The sequence below is a fragment of the Cyprinus carpio genome, chromosome A12, assembly GCF_018340385.1.
Source record: "Cyprinus carpio isolate SPL01 chromosome A12, ASM1834038v1, whole genome shotgun sequence".
NCBI classification, from domain to species: Eukaryota; Metazoa; Chordata; class Actinopteri; order Cypriniformes; family Cyprinidae; genus Cyprinus; species Cyprinus carpio.
Window position 1 is genome coordinate 19,211,252 of NC_056583.1, and position 26,914 is coordinate 19,238,165.

Below are 26,914 nucleotides of genomic sequence, written 5' to 3' on the forward strand. Positions count from 1 at the left end.
ATCTGTTCTGATGATGAAACAAACTCATCTACATCTTGGATGGCCTGATGGTGAGTACATTTTCAGCAAAATTGCATTTTTGGATGAACTGTTCCTTTAACTCAGATTCACAGATTGACAAATTCTGAATGTTTAAAATATAATCAATGCATGTGCTGGTACTAGCTGCGTGATTTTTCTGCACCAGCAACATACAATTATCACCAAGGTAAGACGTGGGCTTTAAATTTATTGAGTAAATGGTATTCTCATTTGAAATGGTAATTCAAAAAGTACTTTTCACAACCAGTGGCTTCTATGGGCTGATGAATTTTAATTCCCTCGTGCTCTGACTCAATAAGAAATGCAGTCTTCTGTAAATGTGCTGATGCACACTGACACCATCATTTCACTGAAAGCTCTCAACAAAACAGAACACTTCACCATTCAATTCATCTCTGCTCTGTTGTCTCCTTCAACATCTGAGGAAAACTGACCATTTATTATGCATTGTGCTAAATGGTCAATTTCCCGCAGACATAGCTACATAAACAATGGTAAATATAATTTGAGAACAGAATGTTTTATTGTGCATCATTTCCAAACAAGAAAATAATATGGACACAGTGAAGCTTGACATTTTATTTATTTATTCAAGTCTAAAACGTAAACTTTCTTAATACACTCAATACATCATGAAAAATAATATATATAGCCTACACTAGTGGATATTATAAGTTAAAAAAAAAGGAAAAGAAAAGAAAAATCTGCTTTATTTATGTATAGGCTACTACATCTTTGTTGATGTTATTTCTTTCATTGTATATTTTTATATGTGGTGAAACCATTCAAAACAAATTCTTCCACAGTTTTAATAATGGTTTGGAGCCTTCTGAGAGCGTCTATACAGTAGCCTATCTGTGGAGTTTAATTAATAGAGAGGGCGCTACTATAATCTTCTTCATAATCATATTTTAAAGCGGCGGTATAGACTGTCTAATGTACATTTATGATAGGTGTCACCACTGAATGTGCTTCACATTTCACTCATGAATCAACCTTGGGAAAACAAACCTTTGATGACAGGTTACTGTCTGTATTATTATTTGCTTTCAGTGTAACTGGATGGATGTCGCGGAATATGCGCGTTCACAATAATGCCTGCAAAAGACCCGCTTATCGAAACACTTAAAGGTAACTTACTTTTTTCATATCCTATATGTTATTATACACTTAAGGTTGTACCTGAGCTTCGCTGGTTTTACTGATCAGTTATCATTCTGGTGATGCAGCTGAATATGACAGCTGTCATTAGAATTTTGTCATAATTTACTCATGTTGTTCCAACCACATATTGTTTTCTTTGGGAGACAAAAAAAGGATGTTAGGTACAATATTCGAGCTGCTGTTTTCCACAAAGTAGATGATAAAATAAACTGCACAGCTCCTGAAATGACAAAAAAGCACTATTAAAGTACCATTAAAATTTCATTTCATGAATTTTCACATTCAGTTTGGCCCAAAACCAGCCTCTCATCAGGACAGAACCGGACATCTTCTGAAGTGTGCATCATGTGTTTTAGAACATTATATATATATATATAATATATATAATTTTATATTGTTATACATGAAACACTTTTTTTTTACAAGATTTTATGCTTTTATTTTTTTCATACAATACAGAAATATTATAAAACACTTTAAACAATCAAGAAATGTAAATCACCATTACATTTTATGCACACACTGGAGTCCAAAAATGTAATTTTGTTTATGTATTTTTGTTCGTTATCTCTGACTTCACTCTTCTATGCCCTAGCAAGGTCCGTTTAGTGAACGAGTCGTTATTTTAAATCGATTCTTTTCAATGAATCAGTTCACAGAACAAATCTGAAGCATTCGTATGCTCGCACTGAACTGAATCGAACTGTTCGAAAGACCGATTCGCGCACTACTACGACGTCATCACAATGGCCCGGAATTTCCTCCTCGCCAGATCTGGCGCATGCGCACATCGAAAAAGAGTGTGGACTTCGCAGCTCTCCCAATATTAAATTGTTTGATGGCCATAAATTAATATATCATGTCGAAAGCACCATCTCAGGCCGGTTCTTCGGGTGCCGCGGCCAACCTGGGACCCTCATCGTCCTCCTCCTGCTCCTCACCCTCGGCAGGCGGCACGACGTCCCCAGCTAACGTGCTTCACGCACAGCCCGAGAAACCCCAGCACTACACGTATGTAACGAAACACCTTTCCACCCACCTGAGCACTAGTGCAGATCACGCATTTTCATGCATCAGCAGTTTTACACGCCTCTGATTGGTTTTTGCGGCTGTGATGTGCTGGATCAAGAGCTGTGTTTTATAGAGGCCTAGTAGTGCGATCGTTTGCATGCATTTCATTAAGCTGATGTTTTGAAGAATCCACTTGAGCATCCTGACAAAAGCTCCGGCGATTTGTAAACACACTAAAGAAGGCGAGCCATACGGTGCTTATGCAATCATGGTGAAAGTTTAATTAATTCTTTTGATCTCAGATCACTGATGAAGCAGTCGTTTTGTCCAGTCGTTCATAACTATATAAGAATTAAATATTTTATAGTAATTCGTTCCATAAACAACGTATTTAGTTTATATATTTAAATATTTTAGAACTGTACATGTGTATACAGAATACAACATTTATATTCATCACTGCAAACCAAAGTTGCTCAAACTTTTACTAAAAAGGGCCAAAAATCTAACTTTATTGAGGGCCTTACTTTATTGCATTACTGTATATCCATCTATATTATATTCAAAATTACTTTTGTAAATTCATTTTATATTCTCTGTTTTCTAATGCATCATGGCCGTAACAACAATTGACACTGAAAATACTTTGAATTGTGATTGATCAATATGTGCATTTTTGTATTAGCATGTTCTAAGTGAAAAAAAATTTCTACACCAATATCCCTTCATTGTACTTTTCTATGACATTTTAAGATTTTTTTTTTTTATATTTCCATGTTTTCTATGATTATTTGAATGACTCCTGAAGCAGGCCATATCATTGGCAGATTGTAATAGTGTTTATTTGTAGTTTACGGCTCTGAAAAATCTCCTTTTCCAACCTGCTAATGGTTAATAGCCACATCCACCTCCAGACATATTGTCATGTAGCATCTCTATATCTGTGTTCAGGTATCTGAAAGAGTTCAGGACGGAGCAGTGTCCCCTGTTCGTGCAGCACAAGTGCACTCAGCACCGCCCCTTCACCTGCTTCCACTGGCACTTCCTGAACCAGAGACGACGGAGGCCGATTCGCAGACGAGATGGAACGTTTAATTACAGCCCTGATGTGTACTGTGTTAAATACGACGAGGGCTCGGGGACATGTCCCGACGGAGATGAGTAAGAACCAGCAGAAATTCTGTTTTTAAGTCACACTGTCTGAATTTATGCTAATGTCTCTCTGTATTTATGTACCGCCAGGTGTCCATTTCTGCACCGGACAGCTGGAGACACAGAGAGGCGGTATCACCTGCGGTACTATAAGACAGGTTCCTGTATCCACGAGACTGATGGGAAGGGCCACTGCAGTAAGAACGGCCCTCACTGTGCCTTTGCTCATGGCTCCCATGACCTCCGTAGCCCTGTCTATGACATCAGGTAGGCAGTTGACTTTTAAAGTAATAATCATTTATATCATTTATTCACCATGTCATTCCAAACATATTCCTTTACTTTGTTTTGGGACACTAAAGAGTCATTTTTAATTGAAGTCATGAATTAAATTGCATCCACATTTATTATTATGATACATTAGCTTTTAGTTTAGTCGATAAGATTTTTTTTGAAAGGATCTTTTATGCTCACCAAGGCAGCAAATTTTTGTTTAAAAGTACAGTAAAACAGACATATGTGATGTATTATAACAGTTAAAAATAACTGTTTTCTTTTTTGAATATATTTTTAAATGTAATGTTGTTTTGTGATGCTAAAGCTGAATTTTCAGCATCATTACTCGAGTCTTCAGTGTCACGTGATCCTTCAGAAATCAGTTTAATATGCTGATGCTCGAGAAACATTTCTGATTATTATCAATGTTGAAAACAGTTGAGCTGATTTATATTTTTCTGAAAACTGTGATATATATTTATTTCAGGATTCTCTGATAAACATGTCTGTTTTTGATCAATTTAATGCATCCTTGCTGAATAAACATATTCATTTATTTTAAAAAAATCATACCCTAAACTTTTGAACGGTAGCGTAAATTTTTCCTTGGTTTGATGTATGTATTTTGAATTTCTTGTGCAGAGAGGTTCAGGTGTTAGAAGCCCAAGCTGCTACTGGATTGGTTGAGGGGACATCTGGAGAAGGGCATTCAGGAGTTGTGGCCAGCACTGCACTCATAGAAAAGATCCTGAGTGAAGATCCACGCTGGCAAGGTGAAATCTGCCTCTCCACACGACATCAAAATGAACCTAAATGTCACAATACATTTATATGTCATTCTTCATGCTGTTCTTTGCTCATATCTCCTCATGCAGACAGTAGCTTCGTGCTCTCCCATTACAAGACCGAGCTTTGCAAAAAACCTCCGCGGCTGTGTCGTCAGGGCTACGCGTGTCCCTACTATCACAACAGCAAAGACCGCAGACGGAGCCCTCACAAACACAAATACAGGTCTGAACAACTAATACTTCATTTGATAAAAAAAGGTTTTTACTCACTTTCATTTTATTCCAAACCAGTATGCTGTTATTTTCAGTAGAACACAAACTGATAGATCTTAATCTCATGAACAGCAGTTCATGTCATAGTGACCAAAAAAGATAGAAACAAATTGCACACTATATTCCACATGCATTTTGTGGGAAAAAAAGAAATAAGTTGAATCTGTTTTATCCAATGCCAAACTCTCATTCACAATCAAATTATGCTTTTGCGATGTTTTTTCCCCCGCTTAGATCTTTCCCTCTTAGTTTTTTCCCCACTAGGTAATATTTCTATAATTTTTGCATGTTTATGATTCTCTGGTGTCAATTAGTTATCACATGACTTGCAGGTACATAATTCACCAATTTCATTTTTGTCAGTGTATTTTATTTTGATTTATTTATTGATTTTATTATTTGATGGTTTTATTATTTAGTAAATTATTATCTTTTTATGAACTCACAAATCCCCTGCAGTTTTTTTCTTCTTTAACAAGTAATGACAAATCAGACTGCTGTGTGTTCAAACTTCTATTTGAATTCAGTTTATATCCTGCTATGTAGGAAGGTGACAGACATTTTCAATCGTGATACATTTTAATGGTGCTGTTCTTTTGTTCCTGAAGGCCCTGCCATGTCCCTCAGTGAAGCACAGTGATGAGTGGGGGGACCCTAGTAAATGTGAAAGCGGAGAAAGCTGCCAGTACTGCCACACACGGACAGAACAGCAGTTCCACCCGGAGGTATATCACACTCAATCTAACGCGGCTGGACTCTGTTTAACATCACCATTTCCTGTAAGAACAAGGGCATCCATGTTCTTGCATGGTACTTATGGATGTAATGTAATAAAGCAGTGACTATTTGATTATGCTGTGCTTGTGATGCTCATTAGAGATGCTATTTTGTTTGGCCTTTTGGCGTAATAGGCTCTTTTTTAAGGTTATTGATTAGTGGTGTTGATATTAGTCATACCTGTGTTATTACTGTGACAATATAAAATTTTAGTCTGACAAAGGATAAAATGTGTGGAAAAAAGCAAGAACCTGAGCCATATACAGGGTTTACAAATGTATAGTTTGTGTAAAGTAAAAAAAAATATATAATAATTAATATTTACTGTAATATAGATAAATGTAAGCTTTAGGAGCATCCCACTCTATTTAATCAATTTATTTATTTTTTAATTAATATTTTTAAGAACAAATTTTATCCAATAAAATATTTTAGAGCTTGGCATAATATAAAAATGTATATTCTTTATAAAAATGCCCATGACATTTTAAGCTTTTATTAAATTACATTATTTTTCAGGTCTAGAAATCACACTTTTAAACAAAATGTATATAAACACCTTGATTTTGTAGTCATTTTAACATATTTAAAGCTGGTTTCTTCCTAATTTAAATATTTGAAAGTTATTTTTAGGCCCTCTTGGAAGCGTAGCAACATCCTGATATTCTTTGGGGCTTCTGAAAAATCAAGCACAGATTTTTTTTTCTCCACAGATCTACAAATCCACAAAATGCAATGACATTCAGCAGAGTGGCAACTGTCCCAGAGGGCCGTTCTGTGCGTTTGCTCATTTAGAAAGTAAGCTTATATTTTATAAAGTTATCATGTGATTATACACTCTTTTATTTGATGTTTAAGACAGTAACTTATCCAATAGATACCGATTTATTGTAAATGTGAATTTGAGTTTTTTCTTTTTCTTGTATTGTACTGTATATTATGCTTGTGTGTCATTTCTGTTTTGTTTCACAGAAGTGACTGTCAGTGATGAGCAGCTGGCCGCACAATGCAGTTCACCTCCGCTAGAAACTTCCTTCTCTGCTCCCTTAGAAGACTTCAGCCAGAGTGGGCGGAGTGCCAGCACAGAGGAAGGACTGCTGGGAAGGGTTCTGTTTGAGGAGTCCTTCAGTCTTGATGCCAGTCCAGGAGGAGAGGGGGGTTATGGGAAAGCCCCTGGGTTTGAGAGGGAAGACCAGGTATAACAATAACAGTTTATTAATTCTTGTATTTAAAGGCGTCGGTTTTTGAGATAAACACAGGGTTGCCTTTGTCATACAAAACCTAGGAATTTTAAAGTTATGACTCCAGACTGGGAAAAGTTATAAAAATTACACAAAGTTACATGTTTGCTCTGCTCTAAAATAGTAAATTGGCTAGAAATACATTGCAATACACTACGAAAGTTTGGGGTCAGTAAGTTTTTTTTTTTTTTCCCTTATCAAATCTGCATTTATTTGATCAAAAATACAGTAAAAATGCTAATATTGTGGAATATATTATAAAATATCATTTATTTCTGTGATGGCAAAGCTAAATTACTCCAGTGTATAGTGACTTCATAAATCATGCTAATATGCTGATTTTGATTTTGTGCTCAATTAACATTTCTTATTATTATCAGTGTTGAAAACAATGTGGAAACTGTAGTACATTCTTCAGGTTTTTTGATGAATGGAAAGTTCAAAAGAACAGTGTTTATTTAAATGAGAAATCTTTATATTATAATGTCTTTTCTGTCACTTTTGATCAATTAAATGCATCCTTGCTAAATAAAAGTATTTAATTCTTTCAAAAAAAATAAAAATAAATAAAAAATCTTACTGAATGGTACTTTTGGACATACTTTTGAATGGTAATGTAGTTTTTTGTAATGTAAAATTGTCTTTTTGGTGACATTTCAATAAATTCTGCAAATTGATACCTGGCATACAAATTGAAATAAGGAAAAACAAATCTTTCAGCATAACTTTAATATCTTTTATACAGGCGAAACATAAAAGTTTTTTAATGGAACAGCGCAGCAGAGACATTTCATCCATGCACAGCAAACAGGTACTGAACACCTACTGATTCAAAACAGACGTTAATGAAAATTACAAATAGGCCAAGCACCTTTTGCAGTATTCCATGTTGTGTGTTTTCAGGACTTGTTGGTGTTTCTGCCTGTCGGCAGTCCTCTCAGTATGTCCTCCAGCATACCTTCCAGTCTGGCAGCCACCCCACCCAGCCCTGCACCCCCCGGCCCGTCTTCAGGCATGAACGCCAACGCTCTTCCCTTCTACCCTACAAGTGACACGGTGGAGTCTGTAGTGGGTGAGTGTGTGAGAGATAGTTCATCCCATAAAAATAACATTTTTTATTTTATTTTATTTCATTTTTTATTTCATTTTTTTTTTACTTTATATATGTTATTATTAAATATTAAATATGATTATTTCCTCATCTTCTTGTCATTCCAAATTTGTTTCATTTTCTTCTATGGAACACAAAATGTTCTAAGAATTGGTGTTGTTTTATTAATTTTTGTTTATAATTATGTGCAAAAAATGTACATAATTGAGCTTTACTCTTGAGTAGACTGACGTATACATCTGTTTCTCCTTTTGACTAGAGTCTGCATTGGATGATTTAGACCTGAATGACTTTGGAGTCTCGGCTCTTGAGAAAAGTCTGGAGAGTTCAGCTCTACCCAGCATGGGCCTCATGTTGGGTTGGTGATGAGTCTTATCATTGCTCTGATTCTATATTAATGTTTATTTATTTATTTATTTTTCATATAATGCATGTTTCCTATTATGCTTTATATATACTGTGTTTTGTTGTACAGCACTTTGGCGCAACTCTGTTTCTTTTAAATGTGCTATAGAAATAAATTTGGACTTGGCTTGACTTATCAAAAAAGATGATAGCGTTGCTGCTGTAAGCCGTAGTGTCACTTCAAAAAATCAGCATTGACATCCATCTTAAGTTCTGTTTTTGTAATAATTTTTCCTTAGGAGGCAGTCAGTTACAGAGTTCAGCACCTGTCAACATCCCTGGCTCCCTCAGTAGCCCCTCCCCTTTCAGATCACCCTCACCTTCTCCACCAATCAGAGCTCACCACTCTCCATTCCTCTCTGCACAGTTGCCACAACCCAGCCAATCAGAGAGCAGTTTTTTGGGGACCTCCCATGGTTCTTTAGGTTTGTGTTATTTTTATTTATTTTAATGTCAGCTGTATATTTTTTTCCCCATATTACACTCTGTTAAGCAGTCTCTGCTTTTCTCATTCTTGGGATAAGAATGAGTTTACAGCTCCTGTGACATGTCTAGGTCGACATTCTTGTTTACAAGCGCAGTAAGAGTACAGTATATAGTAGTCACATGTACATTAAATGTAAATACCAGTTGTCTTTTCAATACAAAGCAGTGTTCTTTTGCTGTAATGAACTGGATAGATTGTGTGGCGGATGCAATCAAACATGATAGCTTTGTTTTGTTTTTGTAGGTTTAAATGGCATGAGCAGCAGTATTTGGGAACATTTTCCAACAGGCCAAATTTCGCCAGGTACCCCTCCTGCCCTGCTTTCCACAGGGAGCATGTATGAGGCATCACGTCTCAAACAGGAAGTGGAGGAGGCACACAGGGTGCTGAAACATTGGGACCACAGCTGGAGACAGATGGCTCAGGTCAGACTCCATGTTTGTGTGTACTTAAAGGACCATATTTCACACCTTTATGATGTTTTATTTTTTTCCCACTAATGTTAGACAAGGTTCTTGTGCCATGACCTTCTCATTTTCCACCCTTTTCTCATTCAGAGAATTAATCACAGTGATATTGGTTCTATATCTTTAAGACTTCCACATGAAAATATAATTTGCTATCCTGTTTGTATGTAAAAAAATACCAACATATTCCAGGCTGTTGTTCATCAGGATTTTAGATAATAATTAAGTGCTGGGCAGTCATATGTAATACATTCATGGTTGTGATGACAAGATTTCTTGCGTATTTATGTCTTGCATAACAACCTGCGTATTTATATTTCTAAATAATACAAAATACATATTAATAATAATATGTGTATATATTATTTTATGCATGTTATTATATGTATTGTTTATTATGTATTTATATATTTTTTGTATGTATATATATATATAAATATATATATATATATATATATATATATAGGAACAAAATGCAAAATAACATTAAATGTATATATTGTATAATGTTTACATTTCAAGTAACTATTAAGTAATTATTTACAGTTTAAATAAATCTACAAATTATGTTATATTTGCATTTCCTTAGGACAGAATCCATGCATAACATAAGATTAGATTAGATAGATTAGATTCAACTTTATTGTCACTGTGCAGAGTACAAGTACAGAGCCAGTGAAATGCAGTTAGCATCTAACCAGAAGTGCAAATAACAGCGTATATAAAATAAATATAGAATATGTGTATATACATTAAACTTTATGACATACAGTGCAAGTTATGAGGTAGGAGGGCAGAGACCAGCTCAGTGTAAATGACTCTACATATAACATGGTGCAAAGAAAGTATAAACAGAAGATGCATTGTACAGTGAGTATAAAAAGAAGGTGCATTATACGGTGAGGTATGTAAATAGCATAAGTTTATTTAGCCAAGGACCATAACCGTGCAAATGGCATCCGGAGGAAATGTGCAAAAAAATCAGAAATGTGCAAAACAGAGGGAATAATAAGAACATTCTAAGTAAATAATTAAAAAAGGTTATTGTTCAGGTCACTTTTTGTTTTTATTATTTTATTTATTTATTTTTTTATAAAGCGTAAGGTGGTCCATATAGTGTCACAGCGCCTTTGAGTTACCACTCATTTCAGTTGAATTATTTGTTGATAGTATGGTATAGTATGGTTAGTGTTTTGACTATGTTTTCTGTTACCTGCTACAGTCATTGGCGGTCTTAAAAGCAGACGCAGAGGAAGCTCATCTCTTGGCACGACAGCTGGGTATGGAGGCGGAGCGAGCGCGGCAGGCTGAAGTGGAGGCACAACAGCAAGCTGCTCTCCTGGAGGAGGCCCTAGAGAGCCTACGGCATGCAGAGAACCCACATCTCCAGCTTCACCAGCTACAGTTACTGCACAGACTTCCACTGAGCTCCATCTGCAGCCTGCAGGCACAGATCTGCTCCTGCTTACGCACTGTAGAACAGGTAATACACACACCTGCTTCCTGACAAATGATGAGTGTTATTTCATCCAAAAATCAAATGAAGAAAAGTAAGAATCAATATTTTGCATAAAGAGATTGAAGCTTTTATGCTAATTATTGATATTATTTAATATAAAAGTATTATTGTAATATATTACATGGTAAAACTTTACAACAATGTCCTATTAACTAATGTTAACTAATGCAACCTTATTGTAAGTGATACCCACTATATTACAATTTATATATATTATATTAATATTTTAAGTTAATTTTACTTGCAATTGTGCTTTAAAATATTTTTAATTAAATTAAAACAAAAAATATTTATTATGATAGTGGGGTGGGGTGAGGGTGGGGGGGTCAAATTAGGATTCGTTTGTTAATGAGAAATGTCATTTCTTTATTTTTCTTTTGATTCTGGTAATATATAACCTAGGCATTGCTTTATATTATATTATAGAAGAACACATTATGCTATTTTTAATTTTAGGCTGATTTAAATTTACAAATGTATACTTTTTTTTTTTTTATCCGAACAACAAATATTGCCATGATATTTACTTGATATTGTGCTTTAAAATTTTAATTCATTTTTTAAATTATAATTTTTAATGAAAGAGGGGAAATGTGTTTCATTGTTATGAAAATAATGTCACCTTGTAAAAACGCTAAATTTTCTAAAAATAGGATTAATTTGCTAATGAAAAATGTAATTTCTTTCTTATTTTTCTTTCGATTCAGGTAAAATACAACCTAGACATTTCTTTAACGTTCACCTAATAATTTGAAGTACCAATGAAGCCCAGTTAGATTAATAACAAGACATGTTGGATTGCATTGAATCTCTCTTCTCTTTTCCCTCAGGCTGTGTTCAGGAACCAGAGATTATATTGTGTATCTTGCGATGAGATGGGATCAGTGACGTTGCCATGCCAACATGGCCTGCACTGCGAACGATGTGCAGCCTCGACAGAATGCCCGCTGTGCACTGAACACCAGCAGAGCATGAACATCCCACAGTCATCATCATAATCATAATCTGCTATAATCCACACACTAGACATAAACCCTGACCCCTCACAGGATCTCATTCACATTTCACTCAAATTCTCATTACAACTATGGCTAAATGTATCCTATAAAGCCCAAAGCCTTATCTTAGCTAAAAGCTGAGACTTAATTGATAAATGTGATCTAATTTGATTCATATTGACCATATCAATAAGACATGCTATGCCATATTCTTTACGTTAGCACACAGTCAGTGGGACCATTTTATTTTCAAAAAGAAAGAAAATGACTAGAGAAACTGACACACTTTACCAGTTTGTGATATTTTCATGTTTATTGTGAGGGCAAAATATCACGGATACAGTATAATAACATGCTTATGTCTCATTGTAATCATAATTTTCCATGTCTTTTTAATGGGAACAGAGCAAACATACCTTGTATTAGTATTCAGACCTGGTCAAGCACTAATAATAATGCTTACATGACAACACATTTAGAGATTTTAAGGAAATATTTAAGTGAAGATCATGATACCAAATTGCCATATTCCCTATATGCTTTATATAGAATCATAACACATACACATATATAGTAAGACAATCCTGTTCTTTTTTAAAAACACGTTTAAATTGAAATGTGGAATGTCCTTCCACAACATTCTGAAATGTTTACAGTAGAAATGCAGTTTGTGCATCTTCAGTGCAGCTGAAATTATTAAAAAAAAAAGTTTTTTCCCAGACATGGGGAGATTTAATAATTAATACAGATTAGTATAGTTAGTAGCTATATAGGAAATTTACAATTACATTTATAGGATTTTTTAAGGAGAAATTCCAGGGAACTGCTACAGCAAGATGGAAGATTTATACGGTTTTGCAGCTTTTCATTCTCAGGTTTTTTTTTAGTTTTTTTTGTTTTTAAAGAGTCATGGTAATCTGGAGTGCAAGAGCAAGGCGGCAAACACTCTTTATGCAATTCTTATAATGTGCATATTTTATTTAATGCATTTATTGAATAATTTGCCTGTTTACTAAACCATCAGCACGTTCCCAACTGCAGCTTTCCGTTCATGTAGAGGTGTTTTATGCGAACACATGTCCAACAGTGGAGAAGCAGATAATTCATGTGCACTGATTACCAAACATGATTGCAGTCATAAGCTACGGCTGTCAGGAGAGGGCTTGACTTCAGTGTGTTTCAATTTATTTGGATGATTTCATTTGAATTCAGTTTGAAGGCACAGTTATTTGGGATGCTCAGCTGATGACTTCCTTTGAAACAGAGCTTCACTGTGAATTCAGCAATCACCTGCTCAGTTTTGTTCATATACAGTGTTTCAGTCTGAATTTTTTTGTAAAAGACAATAAACAAATGTATATTTTTGGATGAAAATGCTGTGTGTTTATTTTTAATATCAAATAATATCATCATTACAATAATTAAAAGACTCTACATTAAATAATATTTTTATAACAAATAATAGACAGAAAAGGGGAAAAAATAATGTTAATTTGGTTTTAATGTTTTTGTTCATCTTTTTGTGCACTTAGGTTTCTTGAGACTTCTTTTCTCTTTGTCTGCGTAATTTAACGAAGGCTTGAGCTTCTCTCTCGCCTTTCCTGGCCTCAAGTAACTTCAAGGTATTTTCACCTACAAAAAAAGAGAGGGACAAGATAGCATGAGGTCATATTGAACATATGACATGTAAAATACTTGATATATATATATAGAGAGAGAGAGAGAGACGCTACTGTTAAAAGTTGTTAAAGAAGCTATGCTGACCAAGGGTGTGTTTATTGATCAAAAAAAAAAAAAAGTAACCATTTTCTAATTCGAATATATTTTAAAATATATAATATTTTAATTTCTGTGATGCAAAGCTGAATTTGCATCCATTTCTTCAGTCTTCAGTGTCACATGATCCTTCAGAAATCATTCTGATTTGATGATTTGGTGCTCAAGAAATATTATTATAATCAATGTTGAAAACAGTTTTGCTTTTTCCTTTTTTTTTTTTTTTTTGAAGAAGAATAGAAAGTTCACAAGATCAGCAATATATATATATTATGAAACAGATCTGTTTGTAACATTATAATGACTATTAAAACATTAGCAATTTAATGCATACTTGCTAAACAAAATAATCTGAAAAAAGTGTTGATTTTGTAATTTATTCTCCTGTCATTCCAACTTATTATTTTCTTTAGTGACACATGATCTAAATGTACAGATCAGTTTCTTAATGTACTAAATGTTGTGCATATAACAGGAAGTGACATACTGTTGGGTTTGGGGTGCATCAAAGGTAAGCGGATCTGTGCAGGTGTGGGATTTTGCTGTCCACCTCCGACTCCTGGCACCGCTTTAAGAGAGAGGAACGCCTCTCCTTCGAAGTCATGACTCCAGGTGTCATGGTCCAGCACTGTCACCAGCAGACATGTTCCTGGAGACTGGCACTGCTCTAATGTAATCATACTGTGCCCCCCAGAGGACAGAAACCGCATTACAACCATAAAACAACAACAATCTAAAACCAGCCATCTTTAATCAGATTAACAGTTTGTGTTTGCTCGCTCTCTCTCTCTCTGTCTTTCTCTGTCACCCTCTGCTAGTGCTGTTTGGGATGTACAACATGCTTATAGGCTAGCTTTCAGAGAAAAGGGAGCTTTAGTTGACTTTGGATTCTAAAAGTGAACTGAAATGGTGTACATACAATTCAAAGGACTCTTCGAACAGTGGGTTGAGATCGCAGCTCTTGATTTTGGTGGATCGTGGTTCTACTTGAGGGAAGATGTGCTTTGGTTCTAGAGACAGCTGAACGAAAGGGTCACTGGAACCTGTAAAGAACAAAATCCAGTTTTATACTCAACAGAGATCAGAGGAATAAAGTTGCTAATTTTGATATATATCTAATGCAATGGCATTCAGACAATTTTAAGTGTTATCTGTGTCAAAGCACTATAGTTTCAAGACCTGCTGACTCTGGATTTATCAATTTCTTCTATAAATCCCACAGATTTTTTTTAAAGAGTTACCAGCATAGTATAAAATGTGTTTATCTTCTCACCATTTGAGTCGAGAGGAATTAGATTGACGGCGTTGAGAACCTCTACGTGCAGTTTGTTCTCTGAGCGTTTGTACGAGGTGATGAGAGTGACAGCTCCGTATTTCTCTCCATTAAACACTTTCTGTAGGAAATGTAAACAAAACCATGTCAGTAATACTCCGCGGGGTTCTATGGGTGATTTCTTGATCTGTGATCCCACCTGTTCCCACACTTTTCTCTCAAAGAACTTCTCTATCAGCTGATTACAGCTTAAAGAGTTTTGTGTCAGGTTTGCCCGTAGAGTCTGAGAAAACAAAAATCAAATACATATATTTGAATGGGAATGAAAGGGAAGAAAGACAGCATAGAAAAGTATAACACTGACCTTATATTCCTCAGTATGTAGTGTTTCAAGAGAAAGTCCATTCCCTTCAGCATGAAAACACTGTTCTAAGCACTGCCAGAGAACAAACACATAAAAGTTCATTTCTGAAGAAAATATAAAATATAAGGTGGTTGCCAAGGCATTGCTAAGGTGTTATGAGTGTTTTTAATGTGTTAGTATGTGGTCCTGGGTGAAAAATTCTAAGTCTGACAGTTTAGAAACAAACCACACAATCTGAGGTATCATTTGTGTCTCCAGCACAAACAGTACAAGACCAGTTACATGCAAAAGTGTAATATTTAGCATTAGGCTGAAAGACTAACCTGCAGAGCGTACAGCAATCTCTGAAAGTAGACCATGTTACTGTCCCCCTGCGTAGACATCTGATGCAGAATCTTAACCGAGTTCATCCACAATGGAGTGAGAAGACTGAAAGAGACCGTTAAAAATATCACAAAGGCTGATCAGCGACAGTGAAAACAACAAAAATGTACAGATATAGTCAGGCTGAAAAAAGGTTACGATACCTATTAAAATTCTCCTGAACCAAATTCTCATTCATATACTGCAGTTCTTTCTCTAGGTATTTCATTAAAGGAACCACGGCCTGGTGATAAGAGATACAGTAGTTTAGAAAAATGTTATTTCATGCCTCAAGCTGATAAAAGTCATATCCCTTACATCTTCTGTAGATCTGGAAGGAAGCCTTTGACGTGAAGCCATGCTGCGAACATGTGTCTCAATGTCTTTATTTAACTAAAAAGAGACACAAGAAACAGTTACACTTTTAGAAGTTTCCAGTGCAAGTTTGGGAGGAGCCTAAACATCCAGTCCTGTCAATCATCACAACGACCGTATGTAAGCAGCAGTCATTGCTCCGTTCCAGCGACTGTTCTTCTGGCATCCCTCCACCTTCCCTTCTCCTTCTCTAATTCCTTCTTTTTCTTCCACACTTTACCATCATTGAGAGGGGTTCTTATTCCGAGCTCAAGATCAGCCTCCTTCGTGGACAGCAAACCAAGCTCGTTTACCATTATCTGACAGGCCTGAATGGGCAGGTGAACTCGTGAAGTTTCGATAGTCCACTTTAGATCTTCTACTAACTATAAGTAACTGTGCAACTACAAGTCAACTAACTCTCATTACTTTGCAACTACATGTCAACTAACACTCATTAGAGTATTAGGAGACCGTTAGGTTAGGTTTACAGTTAGTAGAATAAGTTGAAATACTTGCAAAGTTACTTATAGTCAGTAGAATGTCTACTAATACTTCAGTGACTACTAGTAGTTGCAAAGTTACATACAGTTATCAGAATGTCTAAAGTGGACTGTCAAAATGAAGTGTTGCCCAAGAGACATGGCAAAATGTGTGTTCTGGTTGTTGCGAAAGTGTCTTATTGCACCATCTCAGGAAGAGCTTATGTATATGTGAGAGAGGTTAAAACACTACCTGTTTTCTGTTCAACAAAAAAGCAACAATATTCATGTCATGAGACGTTTCTGAGAACCTTTCTGATGAGGCTGATTTTGAAGCAGGTTATTCCCATCATACTTTTGAGAACAGTATATATGGCAGTTCGGAGACACCTACTCTCAATAGTGATATACTATGACACAAATGGAAACTATGACACAAATGGAATCTTTAACCGATGCTATTGATGATGTAATCACAGATATGATACCTTCTTCCCGAGTGTTTCAACTGCAGAGCGGATCTCTCGGTTTAGGGAAGACTGTGTGCGTTGCAGCTGTGATGGAAGTGTGTTCTGGAACTGTGCATCTCCAATCACATGTCGCGTGCGCTCCCGGAGCCCAGCCCAGCGTAGCTGCTGCGGTAGACTTGTCAAAACGGTGTGCAGATGCTCTAGATCATTCACCACCACGCACAGCTAAATATACATAAACCATGAGGAGTTACTGTAAAAAATGCAGATGATCAAGCTAAAACACAATGCAAAGATCACACACCACATGCATTTCATCATCATCAGCTCACCATTTTTATAGCACTTTCTCGGTCTGAGTCTACAGAGAGCGCCTTCACTCGAGTCTTCAGCATTTTACAGTACATTGATGCAATCTTGCACACATCCTGTAACAAACAACGCAAATTTATACATCCCACAATCACAATTCACTTAAATGCTAAAATGTGTGTGTGTGTGTGTGTGTACCTCTGTGAGTTTGACCATAAGCATGAAGGCCTCCTCCGGGTCAGGCCAGCTCAACTGTTCCCAGAGCTGAGCAACAGGATGCAAACATGCTGCAATATCCACAGCAGAAGAGCTGTGCTTGATGGGAACTCCTCCGGTCTGCAGCGGCTGCAACTAGAAAACAGAGAAAGAGAATGTGAGTGTGTGCATTTCCCTTCTGCTTTAAGTCAATGTGCAATGTAACCATCCATTTTCATTTTTGCTTAATGGAAGTTCACATGAACAATGACAATGAGAGTCTTACCTGATCCACTTGCACAGCTTTTTCCACCCTCTCAATTGTGGTGCTAAAGGCTTTATTTAACCAGTATGGAAGAGCATCTCTGAAGTCCTCATGGAAACTTGTGAGCTGCAGTAACTTCCCCCTGGAAGAGAAATCAAAACTTCATGTTTAAAGGGATAGTCCCCTCAAAAATTCTGTCATCACTTATTCCTTCTCATGTTGTTCCTGTATGACTTTCGTTCTTCTGTTGAAAACAAAAGATGATATTTTGAAGAATGTTGTTGGCAACCAAACAATTTCAGGTACAACTGACTTCCATAGTATGTTTGCCATGAAAGTCAGTGGAACCAAAAATTATATATATATATATATATATATATATATATATATATATATATATATATATATATATATATATATATATATATATATATATATATATATATATATATATATATATATATATATATATATATCAGCTGAATATCGCCAATTTAAAGTTAAAATGCCTTAATGATGGATTTGCTTATAAACAGGCAGCATTTCACTTCAAATGATGGACTGTAGTCATGTGGATTATTGTGATGTTTTTATCAGCAGTTTGTGCTCAGGACCCATTCACTGCGAAGGATCCATCTTTACTCTCATCTACTTATTGGATGCCCTGAGTGTGAGTACATTTACATTTTTTTGTGAACCATCCTAGATGCTAAAGAAGTCATTATATTAGGTTGAGATTTTAACAGATTTTGAGTACAACACAAAATAATCTGCACTGTATGTAACAACTCAGAAGTTACAGCTGATTGTTGGACTGACCTTTTTTGTAAGAAGGCTTTGTCTTTGTGGATGGCTTGCAAGGTAAGATACACAGGAAACAGGGCATTTGCCAGCGGCTGATCTATTTGATTCTCCAACTGAGAGAGGGTAGCTTGTAACTCATCAGCCAGCTGTTCACACACACACACACACACACACACACACACACACACACACACACACACACACACACACACACACGAACAAATAAGGGTCAACCAATGATCTACTGACCATGGGAAAAAAACTGATCAGAGAAAAAATGCACAATAGTTTTTTATGTATATTTCTTGATTCTCACCAGAGAGTCCAGTTTTCGGTAAACCACAGTGAAAACATCCAACTGCACAGCACTGTATACAGCGGGGGAAAGAGTATTTTATTATAAGAGAATCATGAAAAAATCATGACTTCTCATCAGTGATGCAATGGACAAGTATGGATGTCAATTTAACTGTCCATTATTTTCAGTGGCACAAAAATGGCCAAGAAAAAAGTTCAAGAATGTTCCAATTTGTCCTTCTCATTGAAAATATATTCAATAAGCAGCACATGTATATTCAGCTCCAACATCCTGAAGAAATTCAATGTTTAAAAATGAATTAGCCGACTAAATTACAACAGAAAAGAAGCTAAACCTTATATATTTTATTATATATTTATTATATTTATTTCTAAATATATATATATATATATATATATATATGCATTGGTTGCATTTTAAAATCTACAGTTCATTACTTTTACCTGACAAACACCTTATTCCAGACATCTTTACTGAGTCTAATGTCTTCTTGTACTTCTCCAATCAACCGATAGAGGGCACTGATGGACTCCAACGGATCCTGTAAAAGAGCACTTATAAAGAACCTCAACTCACATCTAAACTTACTGAAATAATATATGTTTTATATGCATATAGAATCAGTGTCAATAATCTGCATGGTTTCTCACCTTGGTCATGGGTTGATGTAAACCTTTTTTGATGTTAAACCACTCTTCTGTGCCATCCTAGGAGAAATGGGACATGCTTTAGGTGACTAAATATATAAATTGAGTCACGCATGTAAAGCCCAAAAACTAGCCTGTTTGTTCTCAAATACACAGAAAAACATTAAAAAAAAAAAGTGTTTTATTGTGATGTACAGTATATAACATCTATATAGTTCTACATACTTAATCTATATACTATATTTACTTTATCTATATAATTAATCATTTTAATCAGATTTTGTTACTCACAACAACAGCATCTGCGACCTCAACATGTAAGTCAAACTGAGCAGGATTGAGCTTCTGAAATGCTCGGGTCTTACAAATCTGAACAAGAACCCTACACACAAAACAAAAATATACTTTATGAGATTTTAGCATATAAAAAACATATATATATAAACAAACTAGTGATTCTTAACTTATGTTTTGCAAGTCTGTGTGTGTTACCTCAGCAGAGTTTGTAGCCGTGGTGTTGTTTTAGGGGTCGGAGGATAGATGTCCCTGTATTTAGACACTAAGCAGAGCCCATACTGCAGAAACCCATGTAGAGAGTCACCTAGCTCCTGTTTCTGTTGCCGTGAAAACACGTTTAATATGTTTTTAAAAATGTTTTCAATTTTAACATATTTTAAACTGTAAATGATTCCCTTGAAAGCCTGGCTGAATTTTTATCAGCCACTACTTCAGTCTCTCTTCAGTGTCTCACAATCCATTAAAAATCACTCTAATATGCTGATCTGGTTTTAAATATATTATCATTCAAAAGTTTGGGGTCAGTATTTAAATGTATTTTATTTATTTTTTTAAAGAAATGAATACTTTAATTCAGCAAGGATGCATTAAAGGGATCATTCAACCAAAAGTTAAAATTCTGTCATCATTTACTCATCCTTAAGTTGACAAATATAGAAAAAAATGTATGAAAATTAATGTCTACCAGTAACTGTTTGGTTATGAATATTCTTCCGAATGTTGTGTTTAACAGGAGAAAAAAAAAAAAAAAAAAAAAAAAATTAATGCAGGTTTGCAACAACTTAAGAGTGATTAAGTGAATTTTAATTTTTGGGTGAACTACCCCTTTAAATTGATCAAAAGTGACAGTAAATCACACACATACATAGAAGACAAAAATGACTAGAATAAAAATGTTTATCACATGACATTTTTAGCTGCTGATAAAACATTTTGCTTTCTTGTGACAGCAAAAACTTTACCACAGCATGACGATGAGACTTGATATCAGCCCATAACACTGATGATTTATGTGATAAATTGCTAAAACATCATGTGACCCTGTTGCAACATCCCTGGCTCCTGATGCAGTGTAGACAATACTTTTTAATTCTGTTCATCTACACCCACTCTGAAAGCTGTGAGTTTCAGCTTTCAAATCACAGGGGCAAAATACCACTCAAGAATCACCAACCTGCTGGTTGGGGAGTTCCTGCTGATCCCAGTGGTACTCTATACTGGTTATCTGCTGGAAAAGCACAGTTGAGTCCACCTCCAGGCTTTGGTAAAGTTTGCTGTAGGCCACCCACTTCCTGTGTAGCACCACAAACAACAAACACATATACAAAAGAGTTTTTAATCCATCAGCATGTACTCCATTCAATACATCTAAACAGCATGCTGACACAGCTGAGCTCACTGTACATAGTTAAAAATGTTAAAAACTGTCCCTGAAAAGCACAAATCAACACTGTTTGGTCTGCTGAGTTCATTTAATAAGTCTTGCTTTCAAATCAGTTTCATATGATAAGTGTGATGGCATATTCTTACGCCAAGTCTTGGAGAAAAGGTGAAATATCATTCTGGCTGGCGTAGTGCTCGAGCAGGGCTGTCCCCTCCCCACACAAATCTCCCTTCCACGGTTTACTGTCCTGAGGGGTGAGAGGAGAAAGGCATTGAAAAACCGAGAGCGTGACTGTGTTCTGAAAAGAAACATTTTACAGTATATGCAGAGTATTGTGCAGAAGGAAGTGATGTTGGAGCTTGCACAACAAGTGGTCATTTAAGATATTTCATGATTTTTAGAGAAGCTTTCATAAATTCGCTTTTAAATGTGTACCTGTTGTTTAGAGATATGGTATTGAACAAGCTGCTGCAGGATGCCACAGTAATTCACATAAGGACTCCGTCCAGCACTCAGGGTCTCATCTCTCTGTTATAAAGGAATCAAATTAAATGTAAGCTAAGGATCTGTCATTCAGTCATAAATTATCTGAGGTATATTAAAAGTATAATAGTCAGTTCGCAATGTTCATTTCTTGTTTGGTCTGTGTCCAAACATGCTTTTTTCCAGACTATATATAACTTTATAACTATATAACTATATAACTTTGCCACACTGAATCTTTCACTTTCTTTTTTAGATAACATACTTCACATCAGTATATTTTTGTAATTGTATGTGCTTTTGTCATTTGTACTAGTTTTTCTTTTACCATTTAGATTTTTTTTCAGTTTCAGAATAACTAAATAATTATATATTTATATATATTATATATATTTCCAGTAATTAATTTAAGTGTGTTAACTATTTTTTTTTTTCATCTATTACTCATATTTTATTTGATTTCATCTTTATTTCAATTAGCAATGATTTAATAGTTTTAGTTTTAGTTCATGATAATTAATTCACACATTCTAATGCAGAGATATTTAGGTTCAGTTTTTTTTAATCACAAGATGAACTGAAAATAATTCCACATGCTCTAGTCATTCACACAGTTGCACTTCACTTTTTAAAAAGATATTTTAAAATGACATTTCTTTAAAAAAAAAAAAAAAGACAAAAAAATAAGTACTTGCAACACAGTGGAAGATCCCTTTGTTATCTTTACGAGTTAACCAAACAAAAACTACCATTTTTAAGTACTGGGAAACTTGATGGCCTGCTGATTAACACAGGAGAATAAAAGCTTTCACCTCTTTATGAATGAATTTAAGTTGAAGATGACACTGTCCTCTGTCTGGGTACGTCTCTGTTCGGGGCTCCAGGTTATACCATGTGTCCTCTGTGCAATGCAGGTCCTGCCCACAACACACATACAGTACATAAAGCATATGCCATGCAAAAGAAATATAAGAGATTGGGATATCTTTGTGCTTTATATTATACTATAATATTCCTTTAAACATGGTATAAAACGGTATGTCTGAGGTAAGAACTGGTAACTGGAATTGATAAATGGAAAATCAAAATAACGAGTATTGACAAATGTTATGCAAAATACCTTCAGCTTTAGAACAACATTCCCCAGGAAATCATCCTGGCCTTTCTCTTTTTTAGCCTCTTTTATCATCCTGTGAAGAGACAGCGTTGAATTAAATGCCAGCACCATTTATAAGAATTATTTAAAATATTTTGACTTAAAAATAATTATTTATTTACAATGATGATTAAAATGCAAGCTTTAATTGTTTCAAACCTCCTAAGTCCATGGAAGTTTGTCCGAAACTCATCCAATTTTTGCACTAGTGACACCTCTTCATCTTTGTCCCTTAAAATAAGCATGACTGAGGTGATTAGAATTAACACATAATGTAAAATATACAGTATAGTACAATCAGTATTTCTTATTAAAAAGCAAGTTCTTTTCACGCACCACATCTCAATGTGGAAATTGGCATTTGAGATGTCTTCAAATTCCCTATAAATAAGAAGCAAGCATTGAGACAAAACAATCAGTCAACAAGTTGTAAGAACAAATTCTTCTCTACAGAAGAAATGTCTGCTCACAGTTTCAGGGTCTCATCCCAGATGGGGTTGAGTGTCTGTTTCTTTATGGTTGTCTGCAACACCCGCCCTTTAGCTGAACCCCGAACTACTGCTTTCTGAGGTTTATTGGATGATCCACCACCACGAGAATCCTTGCTTTCACATAGGATCGACAGCAGGCAGTACGGATCACTGAATCCTGTAATCAAATATGCAGATACATATAGAGGTTGTCTGGATAGTAGTTATATTATATATATATAGTTCAAATCCTGAAAATCCATTCTGCAGTAATAGATATGTTTGTGTTTTTACTATTCTGTAAAATTAACAACCCACACTCAACAGAAAGCAGATAAAGTCATACCACTAATGTCCTTCCCCAGAATTCCCTTGGCTTGTTTCACTGTAACCTTGAGGCTGTAGATTGGGGGCTAGTCATGGAGAAATGTACATATGTAATTCAGTAAATAACAACATAATAAATGTAATGAAGTACAGACTAAAATAAAACCGCTTTTTACATGTGGTATAGGCGGTAAGCTTTTCTTGTGATCTTGCCATCTGTGAAGTTTACCGATGCTTTTCCATACACATGAGAACACATAAGGGGTCTTGATCACCCTGTCTGGGTGTATTTTTCAATAATGACTAACTGACTGTATTTTATGCCTTATAGATTACATACTGTATAATGTGGATTATATTACACAGGAGATCATATTATAATATTTTTTTATGTCAAATTCTTACCAGCATGCTCTGAACTTTTTCACTTATGGTTTTATGCTCATCCTCTGTCATGGAGAACGCCTGTCAGAGAATGAATATTTAAAAAAAAATAAAAAATACGAAATGCAACTATAAAATGATTAACAACCACACTGTAAAATATACAAGACTACAAAAAAAAAGTGTGTTACCTCTTTGATATAGTCTTGAAACTGCTTGGCACTGTATTGCTCTTTTGTGTGTGTTTTTCCTAAAAGATGAGTGATTGTGTACAGAAGCTCCTTGTATAGCGGTTTGAGCTGCAGGAAAATAATAAGTCATTATTCCGCAAATCTCACAGGAAAATTCTGGAAGTTCTCAGTCTCTGATGAATCATTACCTCCTTCTCTTTATGTCTCTTTTCACTCTCCTCTGGGTTCTCAGAGTCTTTGAAATCCTGATAATTCAATTATATTGTAGCACATATAATCATTTGTTTACATAATACAATGTCCTTCTTTGAAAAAAACAGAACTAGCATCAATAGAGTTTAAAGTTTTCTGGTCATGCCCATTGAGAAATTATAGAATGAATAATTCCTTACCTTTCTGTTAAGTTTTCTGGTCATGCCCATTCTCCGTGCAGGTGAGGACTGAGAGTGAAAGAAGACTTTCAATTAAAATCAGAAATTCAGAGAGAAATGCAGAAATAAAGAAAGAAAGAAAGCATAAATAATTATACCGTACCTGCCTCTGTCGGATCGACCCTGTACTCTCGAATTGGGTCTACAGATATAAACAAATGCAACAAAGATACTTGACAATAAATATATCATCTGCAATCATCAGACTGTTAACAATGATATAGAAACTACAGTACATGCAAATACCTTTGTTGTTTGCTGACATGTATCCAGACACAAAACTTCATAGACACATAACCTTGTCTATTCTAATTCCTGATATTCCTATTTTTATTGCTATAAAACATCCAGCAGAATTGGAATCATTTATAAAATAATATCATATAAACACTTTTGTACTCAGTTATCAAGTGTCGGGGTCCACATGGAACATGCCCATGCAAATGCATGATTGTTGGTCTATCTTCACTGCAGCACTTCCTTATTATTAGCGGTATGAAACGTTATCATAGTGACCCACCATCATGGGTTTAGCATGTTGCTAGTGTGCCTTGTTTTTACTGAAAAATATGTAATAATATTTAATAAATGGAATAAATGTCAAAGCAACCCATGTAACAGAAACTGTTTTAACATCAAGAATTTAGGTTTAAATGTTTTTATTTATGTAACTGGTCACCATTTTAATTTCTTCTTCTTCTTCTTTTTGCATTTAACATAACTAAAAACTAAAAGTGCTGCGGTGTGTCCAAATTTTGTATTTTTATTTTTTAAAGCACAAATACTGTTGCTTAATGCATATGAGGTCACTAAACTGAACTGAATTCTAAAAGAGTTATACAAATTGTTTTAGTATGGTACTGCAGGACACTGCCGTCACTGCTTGACACGTCACGTCACCTGCCCTCAACTAATACCACTGCTTTGAGCATGCAACATATTAGGCAAGTTATAAAACACTGTTTTGACCCAAAGAAGAAAAAGGTTTTGAAAAAGTCATGCATTTTACTAACCTCTTTAGGAGGAAGAAGTAGGTTTTCCCCTTGTGTGGATGCCCCATCTTGGACTGGTACCATATTTTACAGCTGTACTCCTCACCCAGTTATTCAGCTCTCCTAAACACAAGCAACGTGAGTGACAGATGCTCGCAGCTTTTCTTCTGTTATATCAAATAGTCAACTGTTTTCACGAACGTCTCATGTTTCTATGCACAGTGTTTCATTTAGGGTGCGGAAGTTGGTGTTTCCTGTTAAAGGTCGGACCTGCAACTTAACTGTTTCTTCATATAGTAGAAACTGCTAGCACGTCATCTCCTCATGTTGTTCTGTCACTCCATCTTCCTTCCTCTCTCACAACACACAACTCTATGCCACTCACCCTTTATCTTTATGTATTTAGTGTCACCAGCAAGGTGCAGTCTTGATAGCTTCTTTTCAAAGAGGATGCTCTAGTTTCCATGGTTTGACATAGTGTATGTCACCCGTCTGTAGCTGTAGCACACTAACTTTACACCGTTTGCAAAGAAGTGTCTGGTCCCGACTCCTTACAGTGTGTGATCTGGTCTGGTGAATATCAACAGATAACATCCAGTAATAATGAAGAACACCAATGATTTGCATTAGGAGAGGAAAAAGCTTCAGACAGCAAAGCAGTATCGACTCTAACGGTTTCTAGAAACTGTCCAAGTTAGAATAAGGACGGTCATTTGTATTCTCTACACTAAAAGGAAAAATGTTGTACTATGTCCAGAGGCATATATGCATAATTTTGTTTTGTTAAGCAAAGTTTTCCCATGCAGAGAGCTTGCTATTTCAGTTGGGTTGCTGAATCTGTGTCCTGCAGCAAAAACTGTGATGCTAGTGTTTGGAAAGTCCCACCAACATGTAATTTAATATTGCATTTATAAATGGGGAATCCCCATAAACACATTTTCCCTTCTATATTTATATAATAAAACATAAAATAATACAATAAAATATAATATAATATAATATAAAAATAAACTATAATATAATATAATATAATATAATATAATATAATATAATATAATATAATATAATATAATATAATATGCAATTCCAAACTATTTGTAGTTCCCACTGCGGTGTGACGAGTAAAAGCGCCATCATGTGGTCATAATAAAAAACTCCTGGTGTTGAGAAAGATGCGAATATGCACAACACACTATGTATGTATGTATGTATTTTCTTTAGGTTTAAAATCTTTAAATATTTTAAATGTTTTACTAAAATGGTTTACTGTAGTTTGTATTATAATGCTTATCTCTTTCATATTCCACCCTGGATGTGTGGTACATATAACATAGTAGTATTGCATACTGTTTGTTGTAGCCGTATTGAAATTCATATGGTATGTTGTTCGTTGTGCTGCAAGTCATATGCCTAAATAATTGTATATTTAGACTCACTGCGAAAGAAGCAGGTTCCTGTCCATCA

At 35.2% G+C, this 26,914-nt stretch overlaps 2 protein-coding genes across 3 annotated transcripts; one reads left to right on the forward strand and one right to left on the reverse strand.

Moving 5' to 3' along the window:
* Positions 1-1,881: 1,881 nt before the first annotated feature.
* Positions 1,882-12,454, forward strand: LOC109050711 (RING finger protein unkempt homolog). The gene is made up of 15 exons (XM_042768013.1): positions 1,882-2,217; positions 3,169-3,378; positions 3,460-3,636; positions 4,288-4,418; positions 4,521-4,656; positions 5,314-5,431; positions 6,197-6,281; positions 6,456-6,679; positions 7,470-7,535; positions 7,628-7,796; positions 8,095-8,193; positions 8,480-8,665; positions 8,971-9,152; positions 10,417-10,677; positions 11,544-12,454. Exons 1-15 carry the CDS (start codon positions 2,066-2,068, stop codon positions 11,709-11,711), a joined length of 2,364 nt encoding a protein of 787 aa, XP_042623947.1. The 5' UTR covers positions 1,882-2,065; the 3' UTR covers positions 11,712-12,454.
* Positions 11,998-26,158, reverse strand: LOC109050710 (protein unc-13 homolog D-like). 2 transcript variants are annotated; one of them, XM_042768012.1, is made up of 35 exons: positions 25,721-26,158; positions 25,472-25,573; positions 24,562-24,600; positions 24,420-24,467; positions 24,216-24,272; positions 24,028-24,135; positions 23,858-23,917; positions 23,472-23,538; positions 23,126-23,303; positions 22,992-23,036; positions 22,815-22,886; positions 22,620-22,689; positions 22,312-22,416; positions 21,452-21,544; positions 21,163-21,263; positions 20,807-20,924; positions 19,828-19,949; positions 19,627-19,717; positions 19,339-19,395; positions 19,132-19,229; positions 18,686-18,737; positions 18,385-18,515; positions 17,587-17,707; positions 17,304-17,456; positions 17,126-17,221; positions 16,812-17,018; positions 15,806-15,880; positions 15,652-15,731; positions 15,448-15,553; positions 15,125-15,196; positions 14,960-15,043; positions 14,761-14,881; positions 14,407-14,530; positions 13,975-14,168; positions 11,998-13,343 (listed from the first exon to the last, which is right to left on the reverse strand). In XM_042768012.1, the coding sequence occupies exons 2-35, from the start codon at positions 25,532-25,534 to the stop codon at positions 13,240-13,242; spliced, it is 3,312 nt and encodes a 1,103-aa protein (XP_042623946.1). In that variant the 5' UTR covers positions 25,535-25,573; positions 25,721-26,158; the 3' UTR covers positions 11,998-13,239. The 2 variants fall into 2 exon arrangements, with proteins under 2 accessions (XP_042623946.1, XP_042623945.1); XM_042768011.1 differs by lacking the exon at positions 25,721-26,158 and having other exon boundaries at positions 25,472-25,714.
* Positions 26,159-26,914: the final 756 nt, after the last annotated feature.